We start from the raw sequence: 23,456 nt of genomic DNA on the forward strand, positions 1-23,456 counted from the left end.
TCCTGGCAGCAGCCTTTTTGTTATAATAATTACCAGGAAAGTTAGGTATTCTTCCTTCTAATCATTCCCTATCGCTGTTAGCTTCTTTAAATATGTTTTGCCCTACAAAGCCTCTATTCTTAAAAATCATTAATTTAGCAAGTATTTACTGAGTCATATCTTTTTTAAATTTATTGAGTAACATCTTCTATATACTAGGCACTATGCTAAATAAAGCTCTGGTGTGGTAGTCCATCTACCTAATTGTCTGTTGTAGCCTTTGCTCAAAATATTTTTTCTTTCCACCTAAGAAATCAGTTTACTTTCTGGTTAAGAAGGGAGCATTTACTTTTGCCTAACTAAGTCTATCAGATGTTAATTGTTAAAAATTAATTCCAACAGGTTGTACATACAGCTAGTAAGCCCCTTCCAATGGAATAGGGACTATATCCATAAAGCTAGTGTTCAGCTACTCAGGGCTCTGCATTTTTAGCTATATGAGCACAATTTAAGTATAGTCATAGTCACTAAGACTCGTTAACTATGAACTCTTTTGGTTGTTTCTTTAATAGTATTGAATAGTGGATATTTTCATCTTGGGAGGTTAGAAAGATGGGGCAGAGAATCAAAATAGAGGCAATAAATAATGGGGAAGTAACGAACTTCTTGTTTGCTTGAGGAGCTGTGTTTCAACCCAAGAGAATATGTTCAGAGCCTGTTTTGGTCCTGAGGGAACATTTGCTGTGGCTTACAGCAGAGGTCTTTACCTTTATTCAGGAGCACATTAGCTCTGACTTGCATGCTATATCAAAATTTGTATTCTTACTACTTTCCCAAATAGACTACTTTTTTTCTTTTCTTTTTTTTTTTTTTTTGGAGACTGAGTTTTGCTCTTGTTGCCTAGGCTGGAGTACAATGGCGCGATCTCCGCTCACTGCAACCTCCGCCTCCTGGGTTCAAGCGATTCTCATGCCTCAGCCTCCCAAGTAGCTGGGATTACAGGCACCCACCACCACGCCTGGCTAATTTTTTGTGTTTTTAGTAGAAATGGGATTTCGCCATGTTGGCCAGGCTGGTCTCGAACTCCTGACCTCAGGTGATCCACCTGCCTCAGCCTCCCATAGTGCTGGGATTACAGGTGTGAGCCACCGCACCCTGCCTAAAATAGACTCCTTTTTGCAAGGCAAGATTAATCAGGGCTATATTCAGCTGTACTAGAAGACATCAGGTATGAAAATAGATTAAAATACACCAGTAAAATTTAAGCTCAGGAAAGAAGAAAATATTAGAAGGTGGGTTGAGAGTAAAAATATGTAGCATAAATGATTCTTTTAAAACGAAAGGTATAATTATCCTTTTATCTTTTTGATTCTGAATTTCCTAGACATTCTACCTTATAGGAAAGACTATTCTCCTTATATAGCCCTAACCTAGTTTTTTTTTTTTCCTCAGCTGTGTTACTTTTACCAATTCAGAAAGAGAGTTTGGTTAGGGATTAGCTTATGGTCAGCTCTAGCTATCAAGAGAAAAGTGAGTGTGAGTAATGGTAGAATTAAAATCATAGATCCTTACCTCCACATTTATAACAGTAATGTATTATTCATTCAAACTGTAATGCAAATACCTAGAAACCTCAAGTAATTACAATTTGTGTTGTTATTTTTTTTTCTTTCCTGAGAAACAGGATAATAAGAGTTATAAAAATAGAGACTTCAAGTGGTGGGACAGGTGACCATCTTTAAGAGGGCCAGGAACAGTATGTTTTTAATCCAGACTCCCGCACACCCGTAACATATAGCTAGAGAGCAGTGAAGGTGGTTTATAACATGGAATAAGCACTATCCAGATGCAGCCTCCCTAAAAATACTCACTGTAACTATACTTAAAACAGTGATGCTGTTGTTATCCAAAGGGATTTTGAAATTGTTCTTTTGACCAGTTCTCAAAATCACTTTCTGTGTTATACAAGATTAGTTTCTTTACTTTGTCAGGCAAGTCTTTTGAACCAGTAACTATCATTTGATTTTATCCTTTGATAAGACTTGGCTATACTCAAGAATTTGTATTAGTAGTATGCTAAATTACGGGAAAGTATAACTTCTTGTATTCATTCTCATATATCTTTTGTGTCTCTCATTTACTTTAAAAAAGCTGGTTGTATTGTTTGTGATTATTATGTGGTTTGGTGACAGTGAACACTTATGTAGTTAATATCTATACCAGGAATTGTTCTCAGTGCTTTACAAATGTTAACTTGTTTAAACCTAGGCAACTCTTGTCTCTCCATTTTATAAATGAAAAAAATGGAAGCACAAAGAGTTGAAGTATTAATAGTTTGCCCAAGGTTTCACAGCCATTTGGTGGTAGAGATGGGATTTGAACTCTTGTCTATGGAACAGGTGCTCTTAAGCATAGTTTTCCTTCTTTCCTCACCTACTTCATATGGGGAATAAGAAGGAGGGTAGGACAAAACCCAGAATTACAAAGAGCAAAAGCTCTCACATAATCCCACACCTAGAGGTTAGGATTGCCAGTGTTTGGACATTATTATATCTTTGCTGCCTCTCCTTTCTTGACTCGCCTCCTCACATAAATCATGTATTTACATGACTGGAATCAAATCTGAAGGATCTGTGAGGTTTTATCTTACCATGTCAAAGCAGAGTAGCTATGAGTATTGTATTATTGTAAATATTTTTTTCTTGATAGATGTTGGGTTTGTTTCCCAGTTTTTTTGAAATTATAAAGAGTGGACTGTGATTAACATCTGTGTGTACATGCATCTGTATACACTTACCAATTCTTAAGGATGTTTCTGGAAGTGGTACTTCTGGTGCACAAAGCATACCTATTTATATATTTTAGTAGGTAGCAATAAAAAAATTGCAAAGTTCACACTTAGCTTATAGGTGAATAAAACCTTAATTTGCATTTTTGTTAGGTTAAAAGTGTTTTCATTTCTATGTCTCCTGTCTTCTGTGAATTGCTTCTTTTGTTCATTTAAAATGGGATGATCTTATTCTTACAGTTTTAATAAGCCTTTATATTTTAGGCCGTTAACTGTAATGTTACGAATGTTTTCCTGCCTCATTTGTCTTCAGATGTTATTTAGATCTTAAGATAATTTTTTAAATTGTAGTATGAACTATTCATCATGATGATTAATTGTAGGTCCTCTGTTTAAAAAAAGCAGTTATTTCCTATGTTGTACTGAATACCTTAGAAAAACCATAAATAAGTAATTGAAACAAGTTTTGTGGTTAGTCTTCTCTTTCTCTGAGTATTTCAAGTATTTAATGGGTGTAGTCTTAAGCTATCATTCCTTTTTAAAAAAAATATGCAAAGGTATTCTGTGTAAGAGGGTTTTCAGATAAGATTAATGGTGAAGCAGTCTTGTACGAAGTTAGAATTAAGCTTATTTTTTGGTGTAGAATTACCTGCTTTTTTTTTAGTTAACTGGTTTTTATGTGTTTTAGGTATGTCCCGCCAGAACAAGCCAAAGTCGTGGCATCAGTTCATGCATCTATTTCCGGGTCCTCTGCCAGTAGCACAAGCAGCACACCTGAGGTCAAACCACTGAAATCTCTTTTAGGGGATTCTGCACCAACACTGCACTTAAATAAGGGCACACCTAGTCAGGTGAGTAGTCTTTGAATCTTTGTAGGAAGCTTCGACTTAGAGGGCTTGATTGTCAAGAATTTGAGAATTCTTTAAGACAGCAGCATAACCTTGTATGCCAGTAGCATTATGTTCCAGTGGTTTATTATAAATTAAGAAATTGTTAAGTGGTTGAAATATATATATATATATTTGTTCTTTTTGCTATTGCTAATATGAGTTTCTTTGACTTCTCTGCAACTTTGTAAAGGTGAGTTATACAGGAATGTTGCTATAGCTATATGTGTGTGTGTGTATACATGTATATATGTATATATCATGTGTTATACAATTAGTAAAACGAATCTGTGGTGACCATCAGAGTTAGAACGTATAGTCTCTTTGATATACTTTTCTGGGAAAGGATTTCTTTAGTAGTAGAGTTTTCCCACGTGTGGTTGTGAAGCATGTTGATCATTGAAACACAAGGGACTTTGCATTATATCTTATTCTTAAAAATGAACAAAATGAAATCTTTTCGAAGTTGCTACCTAAAGTTTGTCTTCTACGCTGTATTATAGTTGATGGGGCCGTGACAGATCTGTTACTGTGTGGCACTGCAGCCTCTATCCTATACAAGAATAGTTCAGAGGCATAGTACTATGGTTTAAATCCTGCCCTTTTTGGTAACACATACTAAGACACTTGGATAAATTTCTCTGTTTTCACAAAAGGTTGAGTGAAAAATGAGAAAGGTTAACTCAGCATACTGTAACTCTTCTTATGTATAAGTGTGTTTTAAGTTTGGAGATAGTTTTGTATAAAGATTTCGCAGATCTGACTGGAATATCTTTATAGTTAATATGTGGTTTATAGTCCCCAGTTGTAGGTCGTTCTCAAGGGCAGCAGCAGGAGAAGAAGCAATTTGACCTTTTAAGTGATCTCGGCTCAGACATCTTTGCTGCTCCAGCTCCTCAGTCAACAGCTACAGCCAATTTTGCTAACTTTGCACATTTCAACAGTCATGCAGGTAAGTGTTTTTTCCCAACAGCTTTTGCTGGGGGTGCATATAAAACACCAAGAAACATCAATTCTTCATCACACTTTGAGGATCAGTAAACATTTTTTGTTGAGAATGTTTTGTTACTCGTAACTGTTGAGCTGTAATTTGTAACCATATAATTGTGTTGCTTTTTAATCACAGAAGAGATTATATTTAATGTCAGTTGGTTGGCATGACCTCTTTCTGTGGAAAAATGGGGAAAGGATATAATGTCTGTTTTTTATTCTTTATGAAAATTGCAAATATTCAAAAGTAATTGGATACTATAACCTTTATGTGCTAATCACCCATGGCTAATCTTACTTCATTTGTCATTCCACTCTCACTGTCATATTATTTTGAAGCAAATTTTAGACATAGTTTATCCTTAAATGTTGTATATTTCAATCTATAAAACAAACTTTTTTTGTTAGATATAACCACATTAGTAGCATCACTCCCTAAATAATAGTAGTAATAATAATTCATTAGTCAGTATTCAAATGTTCATTGTAGTTCAGATTTTTCCATACACATACATACATACGTGCATACATACATGTATACATACATACAGTTTGTTTGAATCAGATTTCCAGCAAGGTCCACAGACTGCAATTGTGGGATATGTCTCTTAGGTTTCTTAGTTCATAAGATTTTTCCTCTATTCCTTCTTTTTCCTCCTCTATAATTTGTGAAAGAAATTTGCTCATTTGTCCTGTACAGTTTTCAGTAGTCTGAATTAGTTGATTGCACCACTATGGTGCCCTGTAACAAGTTCCTCTGTTCTATTTCTTGTATCAGGTTGTTGGATCCAGAGACTTAATCAGTTACAGGTTCTTCCTATTAGGAGGATGGGTGGCTGGGGATATGCTTACTACTTGGGATTTAAGAGGCTTTTAATTTTGGATTGTGTTTTTATAATGTTACCTGTTGATGCTCAATAACCGAGTCCATTGTGTAAAAATAATGATGTTCTGAATTTATTCCTTCACTTATTAGCTGAAATACTTTTTAAAAAATCTGTCTGGTGGCATGATTTGTTTAGGAAAGTCAGAATACATGATTCTTTGCCATCAGATATCACAATAATGAGTTGATTTCCTAGCATTTTATCATGGTGACTTTTTTCTTTAGTATCATTATGACTTCATAGATTTAAACATTTGCTTCTTCTCAGTTTGCTGTCATTATCCTTAGTAGTGCTCAAATTAGCCCACCTTAGGAGTAGGAACATTTTCAGGTTGGTTCCTACGGATACAACTCATTCATTCATTTATTTGAGGTGGAGTCTTGCTCTCTCGCCCAGGTTGGAGTGCAGTGGTACAATCTCACTGCAACCTTCACCTCCCGGGTTCAAGCTATTCTCCCACCTCAGCCTCCCAGGTAGCTGAGATTACAAGTGTGCGCCACAACACCTGAAATTATATACAAATGTAAAAGTTTGTATTTTAGTAATACAAAAATACTGATTTTTTATTTTTAGTAGAGATGGGGTTTCACCTTGTTGGCCAGGCTGGTCTCAAACTCCTGACCTTAAGTAATCCACCCACCTCGGCCTCCCAAAGTGCTGGGATTACAGGCATGAGCCACCGGGCCTGGCCTCTTTTTGTTTTTTGTTTTGTTTTGTTTTGTTTTTTGAGATGGAGTCTCACTCTCTTGCTCACACTGGAGTGCAGTGGCACGATCTCGACTCACTGCAACCTCTGCCTCCCAGGTTCAGCTGATTCTCCTGCCTCAGCCTTCTGAGTAACTGGGCTCACAGGTGCCCTCCACCACTCCCGACTGATTTTTGTGTTTTTTAGTAAAGATGGGGTTTCACCATGTTGACCAGGCTGGTCTCAAACTCCTGACCTCAGGTGTTCCGCCTGCCTCCCAAAGTGCTGGGATTACAGGTGTGAGCCACTGCACCCGGCCCTAAAGATATTTTTTGATAGAACTCTTGTGGTCTTTGAATGGCCTTTTCTCCCCTGCTTATTCTCAGATTTAACATATTTGTTACAGTTTAATGCATGTCACCAGAAATTGGGATTTATGGAGTTTTATTTTGTTAACAAATATGCAAGCCTTGAAGAGGTACTTAGGTAATATTTAAAAATTGATTATTGAAGTATAGATTTGGTCACTTGTATCTCTCCTTAATTGTAATAGCAATAGTCTGATAGAGAAGTGGCATAATGTAGTGAAAAGAACCTGGACTTTGGAGTTGGGACAACCTGGGTTCAGATGCTGGCTTTCTTGCTTATTATGTGTGTAACTTTGGGCAAATTACCTAACATTTCTAAGCTTTCTATTCTGTAAATTGATTTTGATAAGTGGCAAGGTTCAAGTGAGATGATGCATTTAAGTGGTTTACCATCTAAAAGGTACAATAAACATTGTTTTTCTTTTCTCTTTTACACACACTTCATATATATGTACCTATGTATACAAATACACACTTATGTATGTATGTTTGTATGTTTACATGCATTTAAGAAAAAGGGTCATACTTTATGGCAAGTTTTTATGCTGTTTTAATCTTTCGATCTTTGTTAAGATTCCACAAATGGTTTGGATTCATTTCCTAACAGCTTGGTAATTTCTTGAGTCTTTACAGTGGCTTCTTTATGCTTAAACAGTGTAAAAGCATACATAGTATTTGTGTTGGAAATATGTATGGAATCTATTTTGGATGTCAGTAAGCTGTGATGTTTATATCATGGAAAGTTTACCGGTCTGCATTTTGAGTGATTAAATAAATATCAAACCAAATGTAGAACATTAATTTAGGAATTTAGTCATTTTATAGTTTTATTTTGATAATTCGAAACTTTGCTTTATATTATTTTGGCATGTGTGTATGAGGTATTGGCTAAAGCTTACTCTTTCTTTTTCATAGATTTCTATAGGTTCAATTATGGAGAAGAAAAACTCAAGACTGTATGTTTCTAAAAGATGTATTTCACAATTTTATGAGCATAACAGAAACCAGTGCTGATAGAACTGATTTCCTATTCGTATTTTAGAACTTACTTTGCCTTATTTTACTTACTTGTGAGATTGTGATGGTTTTTCATTTTCTTTCAATTTGATGACCTGGCTTCTTTTTGGATAATGATGATATGAAACATTTTATACATAATCACACTCCAAAGTGTGCTGTTTGGGATAGTTTGAAAATTTGTAGAAAAACTTCTCTCCAGCCACAATTCTTTCTAGCAAGCAATAAGGGAACCTTTCATTTTAAATATTAATAAAAACATTTTCTAAGGACATGCTTTAGAAGGGAATTGTGGTATAATTTTTATATGTCTCGTGTGTATTTGCTTTAAAAAGGAGTCCTAGGATGACATGGATCTCCTTTTTCAGGAAAGGTTATACTGAGAAGGATAAGAAATTTTGGTTTTCTTTTGCTTAAATTGGAGTTGTGGTAGATTTCCCTTCTCCTGTGTTAACCTGAGCTGCAAAATCCCAGAAAACATGGAGAACCCTCTTTCCCCATAACCCTCCAGATAAGAAGCCATTTCCCCTTCTGACCAAAAAGAACCCCAACTCTCTTTTTTCACCTCTTGCATTTGAATGCTGGTAAAAAGAGTTGGTGGGAGAACCAGTAAATAGAGTAAAACTTGTGTAATTTGTGAATATATTCTGGTTTTATCTCCATTTTAGAATTATTGAAATATAATGTGAAATTACTGATAACCACCAAATTCTTTTGTAAATTCGCAACTTATTCTTGTTCCCTTTGTTTTTCTCTCTTGAAATGCAATTTGTGAGTCTTCACAGGTAATGTTGGACTTTTCTTTGTAGCCCTGTTAGCCAAAAATGGTTAGCCAAAAATGGTTAGACTGCAGCTCTACAGACTAATTTGTACCATAGCTGCACTAATACTTTCAACAACTTCCTTAAATTGCACTTTGAAAACAATAGCCATCATTTAATCGCAGGATAGTAAAGGAAAAGAATCTTATATTTTGATCAGATTGATAGAAAGTAGTTAATCTTAACTGTTCTGTTTCTTGTGCGAAGAAAGAATGAAATAGCTCCTGTAGGCTGCAAGTCAGGCCGCCTGAGAGGAGTTGCTTTTTAGTCTGAAGTTCTTACTTAGAAATGACGGCTCAGATTACCTTTTTTCCTTTACTTTATTTGACTTTTGGTTTCATTACAGGAGAATAAAATATATATGCCTGTTACAAGAAGAAACTACTGAATTACTCATTTATTTTTCCTTCTAATATGTATGGTTGATACCATCTTTTGATATTTTGCCTTGGAGTAGTTTTTAGGTGTAAAAACTAGGTCATGGTTTAACTGAAATGTCTTTTTCCAGAGCCTTTCCAGGCATTCGGAATCTTTATTTTTCCATATATAGTTTACAAATAAAGTCATTGATTGCAATTTCTTCTCATCTTGATATTCTTGTTAATTTTTAAAAAATACTAGGTGAAAATTTTACCCTGAACAGTTTGATACGACTGATGGAACCTTTAATGGCAAATGATAACTATTCACACATGCCAGTCTGGTTCGTTAGCATTGTTTTGTAGGGAAACTTTTTCTTTTGTAGGTAGTTTAGTGACTTAAAAGCTGGAAGCCTTTACTCTTCATGTGAGCATTCAGGCTGAGGTATAGTATTTGTGGATGTGTGTTGCTGGGTGGGGTCATTATTGGGTTCAGTAAAAGTCATCTTCTACGGAAATGTGCATGAAGCTAGAAATAAAATTCACCTACTGAATTTAGTAGTTATTTTGCCTGATGATAAACATCATATCACAAAACCTGTGCACTATAAACTGTAATTGATTTTTGTCACACTCTATACTGTAGAATCTAAACCCAACTGCCTTGCAACTCAGGTAACACAAATGAGTAGTATCATGTGTGTTTAAGGAACTATGGTGCCCTTTTTAAAGGGGATGTTCTAATCTGTTACTACATGGAAATAGGGATTTAGGATACTAGATATATTGATTTTTTTTTTTTTTTTTAAATAAGAGAAGCTAGAAGTCTTTTTGTTTATTGTGAAATGCCCTCTTTTTAAATGTTGGGAATTGATGGGAAATAATGTTAAGTACTGTACAGATGAAACAAAGCATATCTGTCAGATGAATTTGCTGAGGGCTGCTAGTTTGCATCCTATGATCTCTCTGTCTTCCTGTCTCATGAATATGTGTTTTTCTTTGAAGAGGAATGACAACTCTTAGCAAAACTCAGGCTCATTAATTTGGGGTCTTAAGTTCCACACTAAGTTGACTCCTTGAAATACGATTATTTAAGAAACAGCTTTACCATTGTGTTACATTCTGCTTAGCTTGGATTTCTTTGTACAGAGATTGCTTGAGTGTCCAGATAGTAATTTTTATATTTTAGTGTTGAATTTGCAAAGTTTTGTTTTCCGAAGTTTTATTCTGCAGCATTTACAATCGATTGTTGAAGATAGTGAATAGATCAGTACCTAGATGTAAAAATGGATACAAGTACTACAAAGTCCTGTCTTGCCATATTTAATAGGTATTCGATTAATGCTTGGGGCTCTGAATTATATGCTATAATTTCTATACTAGCATTCATTGTTCCTTAAATTTTAATGAGTTTAAAATTGCAGGCTTCTAATAGAATATGAGTATCTTCCATTTATTTGGTGATCCTGTGCTTTTTTTAGATTTTTATATATGACCATGGTGAGACATTTGTAAACTTAAAAAAAGTTTTATTTCTTAATTAAACCATCTTTGTATTATTTTTAAAGTATTTCAATTATTGTTGAGATTCACATAGTTGATTACCGTTTTTATTCAGTGAATTTTTCCAGAATGTTTTCTACATCTTTGTCTGCTTTCCTGTAACTCGGTACTGTAACTCAGTACTCTGAAATAGTTTCCTTTGTTAATGGAGTCACTTTTATAGTACTATGCTTGAGGTCATATACAGAATATTATGTCCAAATTTATCATTGCACAAAGTGTTCTTGGAAATTCCTGGTTACTACTTAGTAAATTACCTGTAATTGGGTTAAATGCTGGTAGGGTTTAAAATCTGATTTCTAAGTGAATTCTCTATAAAGTGAGTTTTGATACATAGAAACTTTTCATATAATTCTTAAACTCATTTGTCATGTATTTTCATTTATAGTTTTCATATTCATTAACATATGTTGTTCCTTACCATTTACAGCTCAGAATTCTGCAAATGCAGATTTTGCAAACTTTGATGCATTTGGACAGTCTAGTGGTTCGAGTAATTTTGGAGGTTTCCCCACAGCAAGTCACTCTCCTTTTCAGCCCCAAACTACAGGTAGAGCTTCTCCAGCATTGTGCTTAAATGTTTACTTCACGAAACAAAATTCTCTTAAGTGTAGTTTTGAAAAATTAGTCTAAACTTAAATTCTGTAATTATCTGACTTTAAAATGGTTCTATCTTAAAAAGCTCTGGGGAAACCTGAACTCTTATTTTTTTCTATATTCATTTGTTTTTCTGCATTATTTGGTGTATTGTCTGTTTGACAACATCCATTCTCCTCCTTTTCCTGCACATGAATCTTCCTTAGATCTACCATGCACAGAGGACAGAGGCATGACACTACTATAAGTATTTCTCTTTCAGTCTCTCTTTTTTGTGTGTGTGTGTTTGTTTTTTTGGCAATGCTCCTGCCTCAGGATAGAATACAGGCACATGCCACCACTCCCAGCTGAAATTTTTTTTTTGGTGGGGGGAGGGTAGCAACTGGGTCTCACTGTGTTGCCCAGGCTGGTCTTGAACTCCTGGCCTCAAGTTATCCTCCTGCCTTGGCCTCCCAGAGTGCTGGGATTACAGATGTGAGCCACTGTGCCCAGCCAGTACTGTAAGTTTTTTAAGGTTCATAGAATCCATTGATTTAGGCTGACATTAGACCTCTTAATAAAGGAAGCTGATTGCTTCTGTAGAGCTAAAAATGTAAGTAATTTTCAGAGCAAGAAGCCTGAGAAAAATTTTCATATGTTTATTAGACAAGAGTACATTAATGATCACTTCAGTCAAACTTGGAAATAGTTTTCTGTGCAGGAATTGGTGTTTAAACATTGAATACTTTTCCATAAATTGTGCTGTTTCCGGAAACTCATTGAACCCTTATTTAGATTTTTGGCTGATTACTTTTCTTTCAACTTTTAACTCTGTATTGTCTTAAAGCCTTTTCTTTCAGTTTTCTTTTTTTTTTTTTTTTCCCTTTAACTTTCATCATTTACATAATTTCTGGCTGTCCAGCATTTAGAATGCTTTCATCTAGCTGCAGTTTTGGTGAATTTACTTCAGCTTTTCCTCTTCAGGCTACCCACAGTAAGTTCTGTTGTCAAATAGGCATCTTATACTAATTTGCATATTTTTGCTATATTTCAAGGGTTTTTCCAATTATAGATCGTTGATAATTCTTTAGTGATAATCCTTCATAAAAAATCTCTCCCAACTCTATAATTAAACTCAGAGTTAGAGAATACAATAGTAGACAAAGAGTTACTTGGTTTAATAATAATTTGAAATAATATTCTTATATAAATTTTGAAAGTTTAGTATGCACTTTGTTTGCCAGCTCCTTGTAACAGGTCACAGTCTTTTACATACAAACATGTATTACTTACCTTTAATTGAAAACACCATGGTTTAACTCCTGAAAGAAAGTTGATCAGTATGTATTTCTTTTAGAATGTATAAAAACCTGCTTGATAGAAAGTGTTCGTGTTTTTTTAAATAGAGGTTCATGCATTCTGTTTTCAAATTATCTGTAGTTGTCTTTTCTATCACTTTAATATATAACTGTGTATGTATACTATTTTGATTTCTGAAACTAAAGTTTAGAAATAAAGAACTAATATCTCAAAAGTGTAGGATCAAAAGCATAGAATGAAATATACTGGTTTTAGTCTTTTGATAGTACTTTAAGGAGGTCTTTATAATAGAGAACATATTTTAAAGATTTAACAGGATATATACAATAGTGACCATTAGGTGAATTGTGGTTTATAACGTCAAAAATTGCTATAATGTATTATGTACTGTAGTTTTAATGCCTTGAACTACACATGATATTGTATACACATTTAACTCTTATATGGAATTAAATAGTAGTTCTTCAAGTGAAGTAAGTGTAAATGTCAATAACCATCTTTTAAGAAATTCTGGATCACCTTACATATTGTTAATTGCTACCGCTGGGATTTGTTTAAACTGTTTCACCATGGAGCCACAAAAGTTTCAAATCCTCCAAGTAAGATACTTTGCATCTTGTTTGCAGTCTGTTTAGGGAGAACTAGTAAAAGGCCATAGTATATTTGGATGAGAAAGTAACTGAATCTCAAACCAGGTAGTGTGGAGTTACTCCTTCCATGAATTACATTCTTCATTCCAGGGTAGGTAATAAACAGAAACATGTTATTTTACATGTTGCCAAGGCCTTTGAAAAATCTACTTTTACAAATTAGAAAACATCACTTGCAGTCGAAAGCCATTGCCAGTCATTGATTTTAATGTTGTAAGATTGCTTATAGGACATTTAATTTAGGAAGAAATGATCATACAGTCTATGAGAGGGTATTAGGAAAAGCTTAGAAATTTCAAGTGCTCTGTTTATTCTGTTACAGGTGGAAGTGCTGCATCAGTAAATGCTAATTTTGCTCATTTTGATAACTTCCCCAAATCCTCCAGTGCTGATTTTGGAACCTTCAATACTTCCCAGAGTCATCAAACAGCATCAGCTGTTAGTAAAGTTTCAACGAACAAAGCTGGTTTACAGACAGCAGACAAATATGCAGCACTTGCTAATTTAGACAATATCTTCAGTGCCGGGCAAGGTATCAAGCTTTAAGCAAAACAAATACAAATTTGTGCTCTTAATTTGGTTGTATTTATTAAAATGTGGACATGTTACACTTTTCTCAGTTGTTGTATAGCAGTTTTGTCTGCACTGTCATTTTGAGTAAAATGTTCACTTGGCACATTTTGTACCTGAAATATCAACTACAAAACTGAGGACATAGGAACTGATTTGTAAACTTTCAGTTTCACTAGTTGAGAAAAATTTTATTTTGTCCTAGAAGGCATGCTTTACTTTTCTTTGGCAATAAAGAGCCAAGAAACCCCATTGGCAGAGCTGAATGGAGGGTTATTTGGTGGTTTCTGTGATGTATTTACTTTGAACAAATTTCCGTTAACATCTTGGTGGGTTTTATATTTTTTTAAGAAATTCATGAATTTTATAGTATAGTCTTGTATCCAGTTTTATCTTAAGGCTAGTAGCTTCTAAAAATGCATATGGCAGTGGTGAATAGCAGGTGTGTGTTGCTAAATGGAATTCTCCATTCTGATCTCTGGGCCTGTTCTCCTCCTCTCCAAAATGGATAATTCTAAGCATTAAACTCACGGAGTTGTGTTCTAAGTATTATTGCATGTAAGGCATTTAGAACGGTGCCTAGCACATACTAAGTGCTCAGTAAATGTTTCCCGTTATTACTGTCTCTAATTTTTTCATGGAGAGTGCTGAGGGAAATGATGCTATTGATAGACTGTTCACATTAGGTCCAGCATTATATGAATTTATATGTTCACGTGAACAAGATCCACTTGTCTTGGAGATGTTAACATAGTAGCACTTGAGAGTTTCTTGCTTATGCATAATCTAGACAAATTTTGTTGGTACAGAGTCTTAATTTTTGTTAAAAGACATATTCTGTCTTTACCACGGTGGTATGTATAACGACTAATCCTGTCCTGTATGGTCCAGGTTATTTATTAGATTAATGATTTGGAATCCTGCTTAACTCTAAATCCATTTTAAGTTTACCTATGTTTCATGGCAAATGTGGTTGCTAAGTTGAAAGTGTAACTTTAAATTTTTGGTGTAACGTGATTTTGTTCATTCCCAGGTGGTGATCAGGGAAGTGGCTTTGGGACCACAGGTAAAGCTCCTGTTGGTTCTGTGGTTTCAGTTCCCAGTCAGTCAAGTGCGTCTTCAGACAAGTATGCAGCTCTGGCAGAACTAGACAGCGTTTTCAGCTCCGCAGCCACCTCCAGTAATGCGTATACTTCCACAAGTAATGCTAGCAGGTACCTTGTCTTAGCTAGCCCCTCCTGCTTTGTGTTTTATCTTTTTTTTCCAACTTTGAGTAATCAAGTTAAAAAATGACTGTTTTAAGGTATAATTTTAAAGTTCTTGAATACTTTTGTAAATTTGAGGAATTTGAATTTAGTTTGCTAATTAAAATATAATCCTTGAATAATTGGCATAATTTTATCTTTTCATTGAATCAGACGTTTTTGTTATGTTCTGTCTTTGAACACTAAACCGTATTTGAGAGCATGTACACATCTCAAAATGGACAGTTATTTTCAGATTGTACTCAGCGGAGAATCCATTTAGTAGTCAAATAATATACTTTAAAAATACAGTTTTTAGTCATGAAGATTAAACAGTGAAAGTACCATATTATAGGCTTAGTCGTAAATACAGATTTTTAGAAGTGTTTGCACCAAAGCCCAAAATCAATTCTATATCTCTTTAGTGTCATCCTTGTATTTATAAATAAGCACATCTGCTATTATGTTCATATATATCTGTTAGAATTCTTGGCAGTAGGAAGCCTGACACATTTTAAGGACATTACACTTGTAAAAAACTCTTCTAGTCTTTATTTTAGAGTTGCGAAAATAGTCTCAGAAATACAAGAGATTTACCTATAACAGTGTTTTATTCATCTCTGTTTTCCATTCCTGTGGATTGTATTTACTACTTTCTTTTGTTATCCTAGTAGCTTATTTTCCTTAGGGTTGTAACACTTCTAGAAACATAAAGTCTGGAAACATACATGATATATAATACATGATTTATTGATATTACATTACAGTACATCAGGGGTTCACAAAGTGATCCATGGAATGTTTGGGGTACCTGAGACCCTTTCATGGGGTCTGTGAGGTTAAAACTTTCTTTATAATAATTCTGAGAGATTACCTTTTCATTAATTGATATTTGCATTAATGGTGCAAAAACAATGGCAAGCAAAACTTGCTGTTGCTGGTGTCTTTTTTTTTTTTTTGGTACTTTAAATTCTAGGGTACATGTGCACAACACGCGGGTTTGTTATGTAGGTATACATGTGCCATGTTGGCTTGCTGCACTCAACTCATCGTTTACATTAGGTATTTCTCCTAATGCTATCCCTCCCCCAGACCCCCCACCCCTGACAGGCCCCCGTGTGTAATGTTTCCCACCCTGTGTCCATGTGTTCTTGTTGTTCATCTTTACACTTAAATGTCTTAATTTTTCTTTGTGTTGATAACTGATGCTATGATACATGATATGTTCATTATTTTATGGCTACCCTGTAGATCGATTATCCTTACTTTCTCTTTTTTTAAAGAAAAAAAAAATGAACTCTTTCAATATTTGTTCTCAGCAATGTTTTTGGAACAGTGCCAGTGGGTGCTTCTGCACAGACACAGCCTGCTTCATCAAGTGTGCCTGCTCCATTTGGAGGTATGTGCTTCTGGTATATATACTGTTTTTTATAAAGAACCCAAGTATATATTGTGTAGCATTTTCTTAGGAGTCAAAGCAATGATTTGTTATCAGAATCCTTGAGTTTTCTGTCTTGATAAATATAGTGAACAAATAATTTAAATCTTAAATACAAAATGTATTAGGATTTTATAGTGTATTTTATAATTTTTTAAAGCTACGCCTTCCACAAATCCATTTGTTGCTGCTGCTGGTCCTTCTGTGGCATCTTCTACAAATCCATTTCAGACCAATGCCAGAGGAGCAACAGGTAAGAAAAACAGTCAGTCAGTAGAACAGTAAGCTTTGGGGAAGGTGTTTATCAACAAAGATACCATGTGAAGAACACCAGAAAATGGGGCCTCTTTCTTAGTGAAGTGAATGGCAAATGGATAGAGGAGTTTGTCCATAAAGACAAATTCTAGCTGAAAGTTCATAAAATCCTAGAATTTAACAGTTGAGAGGGACCTTAGAAATTATCTAGTGTCTGCCCTTTCCAGTTAAAGCTTTCATTTTTCAGGTAGGGAAGCCCAGACATGGAGATGAGACTCCACAGAACGTTTATGACAGAGATGAGACTTAAACAGAACAATTTAGACATATTTGGTGGTCTAGTTTCAGAATTACTGGTTGTAACTCATGCAATCTTAATGGAACCATTTTACGAGAAGTTTTTATTTTCCCTATGAGATTGCATCAGATGACTTTATTATGTGAATTCTTAATTATTAGGTCTTTTTCTAGTGAATATCTCTTTCAAGTGTGAATATTTTTTAAGTTGTGGAAACTTGATTCAGTTGTGGGTATAATACTGAATATTTTGTCTTTTGATAATTTTTTCCCTTAATTCTCTTTGTTTTCTCCATTTTTTTCTTTTTGATTCATACTGTAAGCCAGTCACATTTTTCTCACGTTATACCTCTGATTTTTGTCATATTACCTTAAACACCAGAGATATTTGCCAATATCTTGGAATGTCAGCAAGTACATTTGGTATGGCTGGGTATCCATTAAATCTAGAGTTTGTATGCTTTTTGTGTCTATGTCACAGTAATTTAGAACTAAAGCCTAAACTCCAGTTATAGTAAATGTTGATATGAAATCTTGAGAGATTAGGTACTTGTAACATTGAAATCAAATTAAACCCTTAAGAATTACTAGTTTTTAGTAAATCTCTGTCATTGACAAGATTAAGAATCACAGTATTAGAAGTTTGAGCTGTAACTATTTTCTTTTCACATAAATGTCTTCACTTTGTTGGTAACTAACATAATAGATATTTGATAAGTATTTGAATTTCACACAAAATTTAACTTTAAAAAATAGTTTGTTTTAATTCAAGCGTACCTAATGAATGATTGTTTTAAATTTCCATTTGTACAATTTCTTCATTAGGTGTGTGATATGTGCAGTGTTTCTGTTTCTTAGCATACTGTTTTCATTTTGTGGACTGAGTTTGTAAAATGTTTCATGATACAATGGGTTTTTGTACATTGCCTCATTTAATCCACTCAGCTGTCATCAAATAAATATTTTAATTGTGTGACAGCTGAGGGAACAGGCCCAGAAAAGTTAATTGGACATATTTTGAGTACAGCCAGCCAAACTCGTGTTCGAATTCTGATTTATAGTTACTTCTGGTTGACCACAAGAAAGCCTTTTGAATTTTGTTCTTTTACTGAATGGGGTAAGAATGATAGGGGAATGTTCAAACATTTATTGTGATAAAGTTGTTCACAAGATGCTATTGAGATATTTATAGATATTATAACTTCATTTAAGAACTGATGAATAGAAACTCAAATTATGCTTTGGCTGAGCCTAATCGTGTTGACCTAACTTCTTTGAGCCTTCATGTTGTCCCTCTCTATAGAATGTGAACAGTATTCTCTTGCTGGCAGGTTTGTTGTAAAATTAGATGATGCACATTTACCCTGTATGGTCTTCACATTACAGCATATGCTCAGTAAATCAGACCTAATATTTTCCTTTCATGACTATACCTCTGAGTTGGTTCTGTCATTGGAGTTAAGGGCCTTTTTTTGCTTGTTTTATTTAGAGTATGAAAGTTTTGTAAAAGTTGAAGCTCTACATAGGATATAAAATAATATAAAATGTACAATGTATGTTCAGATAATATAATTTTAGTATTAACTAACAAAAATTTATTAGAAAGGTAAAACTACAATGTCCACAAATGTTTATTTCAAGGTAATACATTTTTTCCATTATAAGTCATTTTGAATTTATCACATTGGTCACTCTATTAGATTATTATTGAATTGACCAAATCATAAGCATTAACTGCATATGTTTCTATTGAAACTGAAATATAAACAATACTTTGACAAATACACTATACTTAAGAATTTCCAGTGTTTTATACCATCAAAATTAATATTATTTAAGAACTTTTTGTTGCCTTCAAATATATTAACACTGGCTGGGCACAGTGCCTCATGCCTGTAGTCCCAGCACTTCGGGAGGCCAAAGCGGTGGCCAGGTGTTTGAGACCAGCCTGGCCAACATGTTAAGACCCTGTCTCTACTAAAAATGCAAAAATTAGGCAGGTGTGGTGGTACATGCCTCTAGTCCCAGCTACTCGGGAGGCTGAGGCAGGAGAATCGCTTGAACCAGGAAAGTGGAGGTTGCAGTGAGCTGAGATGGTACAATTGGACTCCAGCCTGGGCGACAGAGCGAGACTCTGTTTTAAGAAAAGAAAAAACAAAGATATTAACACTGTGAAATTATATTTTGAGGTACCCTTTGATCCTAGCACTTTGGGATGCCGAGGTAGGTGGGTTGCTCGAAGCCCAGGAGTTTGAGAGCAGCCTGGGCAACATGGTGAATCCCGTTTCTACCAAAAATACATGGTGGCAGACACCTGGAGTCCTAGCTACTCAGGAGGCTGAGGTGGGAGGATTACCTGGACTAGGAGTTCGAAGCTACACTGAACTGTGATTGCGCCACCACACTTCACCCCGGCTAACAGGCCCTATCTCAAAACAAAAAAGAAAGGAGGTACCCTTATTGCATACCTTACTGCATAATAGTTCTATGTGAAATTTGGAAAGGTTTATCTATGTATTTCTTTTTTGTTTGTTTGTTTGTTTTAGACAGATCCTCACTCTGTCACCCAGACTGGAGTGCAGTGGCTTAATCTTTGCTCACTGCAACCTCTACGTCCCGGGTTCAAGCAATTCTCATGCCTCAGCCTCCTGAGTAGCTGGGAATACAGGCGTGTGCCACCACACTCGGCTAATTTTTGTATTTTTAGTAGAGATGGGGTTTCGCCATGTTGACCAGACTGGTCTTGAACTCCTGGCCTCAAATGATCTGCCTGCCTCGGCCTCCCAAAGTGCTGGGATTACAGACATCAGCCACCGCACCTGGATCATTCTTAAAATGACGTTTAAATAATCATTTTTTTCTGGATTTATAAAACTTTGGGGCTTTAGCTTTTTTTTTTTTCATACTTTAAGTTCTAGGGTACATGTGCACAACATGCAGTTATGTTACATACGTATACATGTGCCATGTTGATGTGCTGCACCCATTATTAACTCATCATTTACATTAGGTATGTCTCCTAATGCTATCCTCTCCCCCTACGCTGCACCCCAAGACAGGCCCCAGTGTGTGATGTTCCCGACCATGTATCCAAGTGTTCTCATTTTTCAGTTCCCACCTATGAGTCAGAACATGCGGTGTTTGGTTTTCTGTCCTTGCAATAGTTTGCTCAGAGTGATGGTTTCCAGCTTCATCCATGTGCCTACAAAGGACATGAACTCATCCTTTTTTATGGCTGCATAGTATTCCATGGTTTATGTGTACCGCATTTTCTTAATCCAGTCTATCATTGATAGACATTTGGGTTGGTTCCAAGTCTTTGCTATTGGGAATAGTGCTGCAATAAACATATGTGTGCATGTGTCTTTATAGTAGCATAATTTATAATCCTGTGGGTATATACCCAGTAATGGGATTGCTGGGTCAAATGGTATTTCTAGTTCCAGATCCTTGAGAAATCGCCGCACTGTCTTCCACAATGGTTGAACTAGTTTACATTCCCACCAACAGTGTAAAAGTGTTCCTATTTCTCCACATTGTCTCCAGCACTGTTTCCTGACTTTTTGATGATCGCCATTCTAAGTGGTGTGAGATGGTATCTCATTGTAGTTTTGATTTGCATTTTTCTGATGGCCGGTGATAATGAGCATTTTTTCATGTGTCTGTTGGCTGCAATAAATGTTGTCTTTTGAGAAGTGTCTGTCTGTTCATATCCTTTGCCCACTTTTTGATAGGGTTGTTTGGTTTTTTCTTGTGAATTTGTTTAAGTTCCTTGTAGATTCTGGATATTAGCCCTTTGTCAGATGAGTAGATTGAAGAAATTTTCTCCCATTCTGTAGGTTGCCTGTTCTCTCTGATGGTAGTTTCTTTTGCTGTGCAGAAGCTCTTTAGTTTAATTAGATCCCATCTGTCTATTTTGGCTTTCGTGGCCATTGCTTTTGGTGTTTTAGTCATGAAGTCCTTGCCCATTCCTACGTCCTGAATGTTACTGCCTAGGTTTTCTTCTAGGGTTTTTATGGTTTTAGGTCTAACATTTAAGTCTTTAATCCATCTTGAATTAATTTTTATACAAGGTGTAAGGAAGGGATCCAGTTTCAGCTTTCTACTTATGGCTAGCCAGGTTTCCCAGCACCATTTATTAAATAGGGAATCCTTTTCCCATTTCTTGTTTTTGTCAGGTTTGTCAAAGATCAGATGGTTGTAGATGTGTGGTATTATTTCTAAGGGCTCTGTTCTGTTTTGGTACCAGTACCATGCTGTTTTGGTTACTGTAGCCTTGTAGTATAGTTTAAAGTCAGGTAGGGTGATGCCTCCAGCTTTGTTCTCTTTGCTTAGGATTGTCTTGGCAATGCAGGCTCTTTTTTGTTTCCATATGAACTTTAAAGTAGTTTTTACCAGTTCTGTGAAGAAAGTCATTGGTAGCTTGACGGGGATGGCATTCAATCTGTAAATTACCTTGGGCAGTATGGCCAATTTTCACGATATTGATTCTTCCTATCCATGAGCATGGAATGTTCTTCTATTTGTTTGTGTCCTTTTCTATAGTCCTCTTTTATTTGTTTGTGTCCTCAGTGGTTTGTAGTTCTCCTTGAAGAGGTCCTTCACATCCTTTGTAAGTTGGATTCCTAGGTATTTTATTCTCTTTGAAGCAGTTGTGAATGGGAGTTCACTCATGATTTGGCTCTCTGTCTACTATTGGTGTATAGGAATGTTTGTGACTTTTGCACATTGATTTTGTATCCTGAGGCTTTGGGCTGAGACGATGGGGTTTTCTAAATATACAGTCATGTCATCTGCAAACAGGGACAATTTGACTTCCTCTTTTCCTAATTGAATAGCCTTTATTTCTTTCTCCTGCCTGGTTGCCCTGGCCAGAACTTTCAACACTATGTTGAATAGGAGTGGTGAGTGAGGGCATCCCTGTCTTATGCCAGTTTTCAAAGGGAATGCTTCCAGTTTTTGTCCATTCAGTATGATATTGGCTGTGGGTTTGTCATAAATAGCTCTCATTATTTTGAGCTACATTCCATGAATACCTAGTTTATTGAGAGTTTTTAGCGTTGAAGGGCTGTTGAATTTTGTCAAAGGCCTTTTCTGCATCTATTGAGATAATCATGTGGTTTTTGCCTTTGCTGGATTACATTTATTGATTTGTGTATGTCGAACCAGCCTTGCATTCCAGGGTTGAAGCCAACTTGATCGTGGTGGATAAGCTTCTTGATGTGCTGCGGGATTCGGTTTGCCAGTGTTTTATTGAGGACGTTTGCATCGATGTTCATCAAGGATATTGGTCTGAAATTCTCTTATTATGTTGTGTCTCTGCCAGGCTTTGGTATCAGGATGATGCTGGCTTCATAAAATGAGTTAGGGAGGATTCCCTCTTTTTCTATTGATTGGAATAGTTTCAGAAGGAATGGTATCAGCTCCTCTTTGTACCTCTGGTAGAATTTGGCTGTGAATCTGTCTGGTCCTTGACTTTTTTTTGGTTGATAGGCTATTAATTATCAATTTCAGAGCCCGTTATTGGTCTATTCAGGGATTCAACTTCTTCCTGGTTTAGTCTTGGGAGAGTGTATATGTCCAGGAATTTATCCATTTCTTCCAGGTTTTCTAGTTTATTTGCGTAGAGGTGTTCATAGTATTCTCTGATGGTAGTTTATATTTCTGTGGGATCAGTGGTGATATCCCCTTTATCATTTTTTATTATGTCTGTTTGATTCTTTTTTCTTCTTTATTAGTCTTGCCTAGCAGTCTATCAGTTTTGTTGATCTTTTCAAAAAACCAGCTCCTGGATTCATTGATTTTTTTTGAAGGGTTTTTTTGTGTCTCTGTCTCCTTCAGTTCTGCTGTGATCTAAGTTATTTCTTGCCTTCTGCTAGCTTTTGAATGTGTTTGCTCTTGCTTCTCTAGTTCTTTTAATTGTGATGTTAGGGTGTCAACTTTAGATCTTTCCTGCTTTCTCTTATGGGCATTTAGTGCTATAAATTTCCCTCTACACACTGCTTTAAATGTGTCCCAGAGATTCTGGTATGTTGTGTCTTTGTTCTCATTGGTTTCAAAGAACATCTTTATTTCTGCCTTCATTTCGTTATGTACCCAGTAGTCATTCAGTAGCAGGTTGTTCAGTTTCCATGTAGTTGTTTGGTTTGAGTGAGTTTCTTAATCCTGAGTTTTAATTTGATTGCACTGTGGTCTGAGAGACAGTTTGTTACAATTTCTGTTCTTTTACATTTGTTGAGGAGTGATTTACTTCCAATTGTGTGGTCAATTTTGGAGTAAGTGCAGTGTGGTGCTAAGAGGAATGTATATTCTGTTGATTTGGGGTAGAGTGTTCTGTAGATGTCTATTAGGTCCTCTTGGTGCAGAGCTGAGTTCAAGTCCTGGATATCCTTGTTACCTTTCTGACGATATCCTGTCTCATTGATCTGTCTAATGTTGACAGTGGGGTGTTAAAGTCACCCATTATTACTGTGTGGGAGTCTAAGTCTTTTTGTGGGTCTCTAAGGGCTTGCTTTTTGAATCTGGGTGCTCCTGTATTGGGTGCATATATATTTAGGATTGTTAGCTCTTCTTGTTGAATTGATCCCTTTACCATTATGTAATGGCCTTCTTTGTCTCTTTTGATCTTTGTTGGTTTAAAGTCTGTTTTATCAGAGACTAGGATTGAACCCCTGCTTTTTTTTTGTTTTCCATTTGCTTAGTAGATCTGTCTCCATCCCTTTATTTTGAGCCTGTGTATGTCTCTGTATGTGAGATGGGTCT

General features: G+C 35.6%; 1 protein-coding gene across 7 annotated transcripts in view; it reads left to right on the forward strand.

Annotated features, from left to right (window-relative positions):
* Positions 1-23,456, forward strand: part of AGFG1 (ArfGAP with FG repeats 1) — an 88,944-nt gene that overhangs the window by 48,201 nt on the left and 17,287 nt on the right. For 3 of the 7 annotated variants that reach the window (XM_025404530.1, XM_025404531.1, XM_025404532.1), the window contains exons 4-11: positions 3,456-3,618; positions 4,453-4,606; positions 10,775-10,894; positions 11,843-11,914; positions 13,213-13,422; positions 14,494-14,674; positions 16,024-16,103; positions 16,303-16,395. In XM_025404530.1, coding sequence (XP_025260315.1) covers positions 3,456-3,618; positions 4,453-4,606; positions 10,775-10,894; positions 11,843-11,914; positions 13,213-13,422; positions 14,494-14,674; positions 16,024-16,103; positions 16,303-16,395 — 1,073 coding nt within the window. The remainder of the gene's footprint in view (positions 1-3,455; positions 3,619-4,452; positions 4,607-10,774; positions 10,895-11,842; positions 11,915-13,212; positions 13,423-14,493; positions 14,675-16,023; positions 16,104-16,302; positions 16,396-23,456) is intronic. The other 4 variants (XM_025404533.1, XM_025404536.1, XM_025404535.1 and 1 more) reach the window with 2 other exon arrangements.

This window comes from Theropithecus gelada, chromosome 12 (assembly GCF_003255815.1).
Source record: "Theropithecus gelada isolate Dixy chromosome 12, Tgel_1.0, whole genome shotgun sequence".
Taxonomy (NCBI): Eukaryota; Metazoa; Chordata; class Mammalia; order Primates; family Cercopithecidae; genus Theropithecus; species Theropithecus gelada.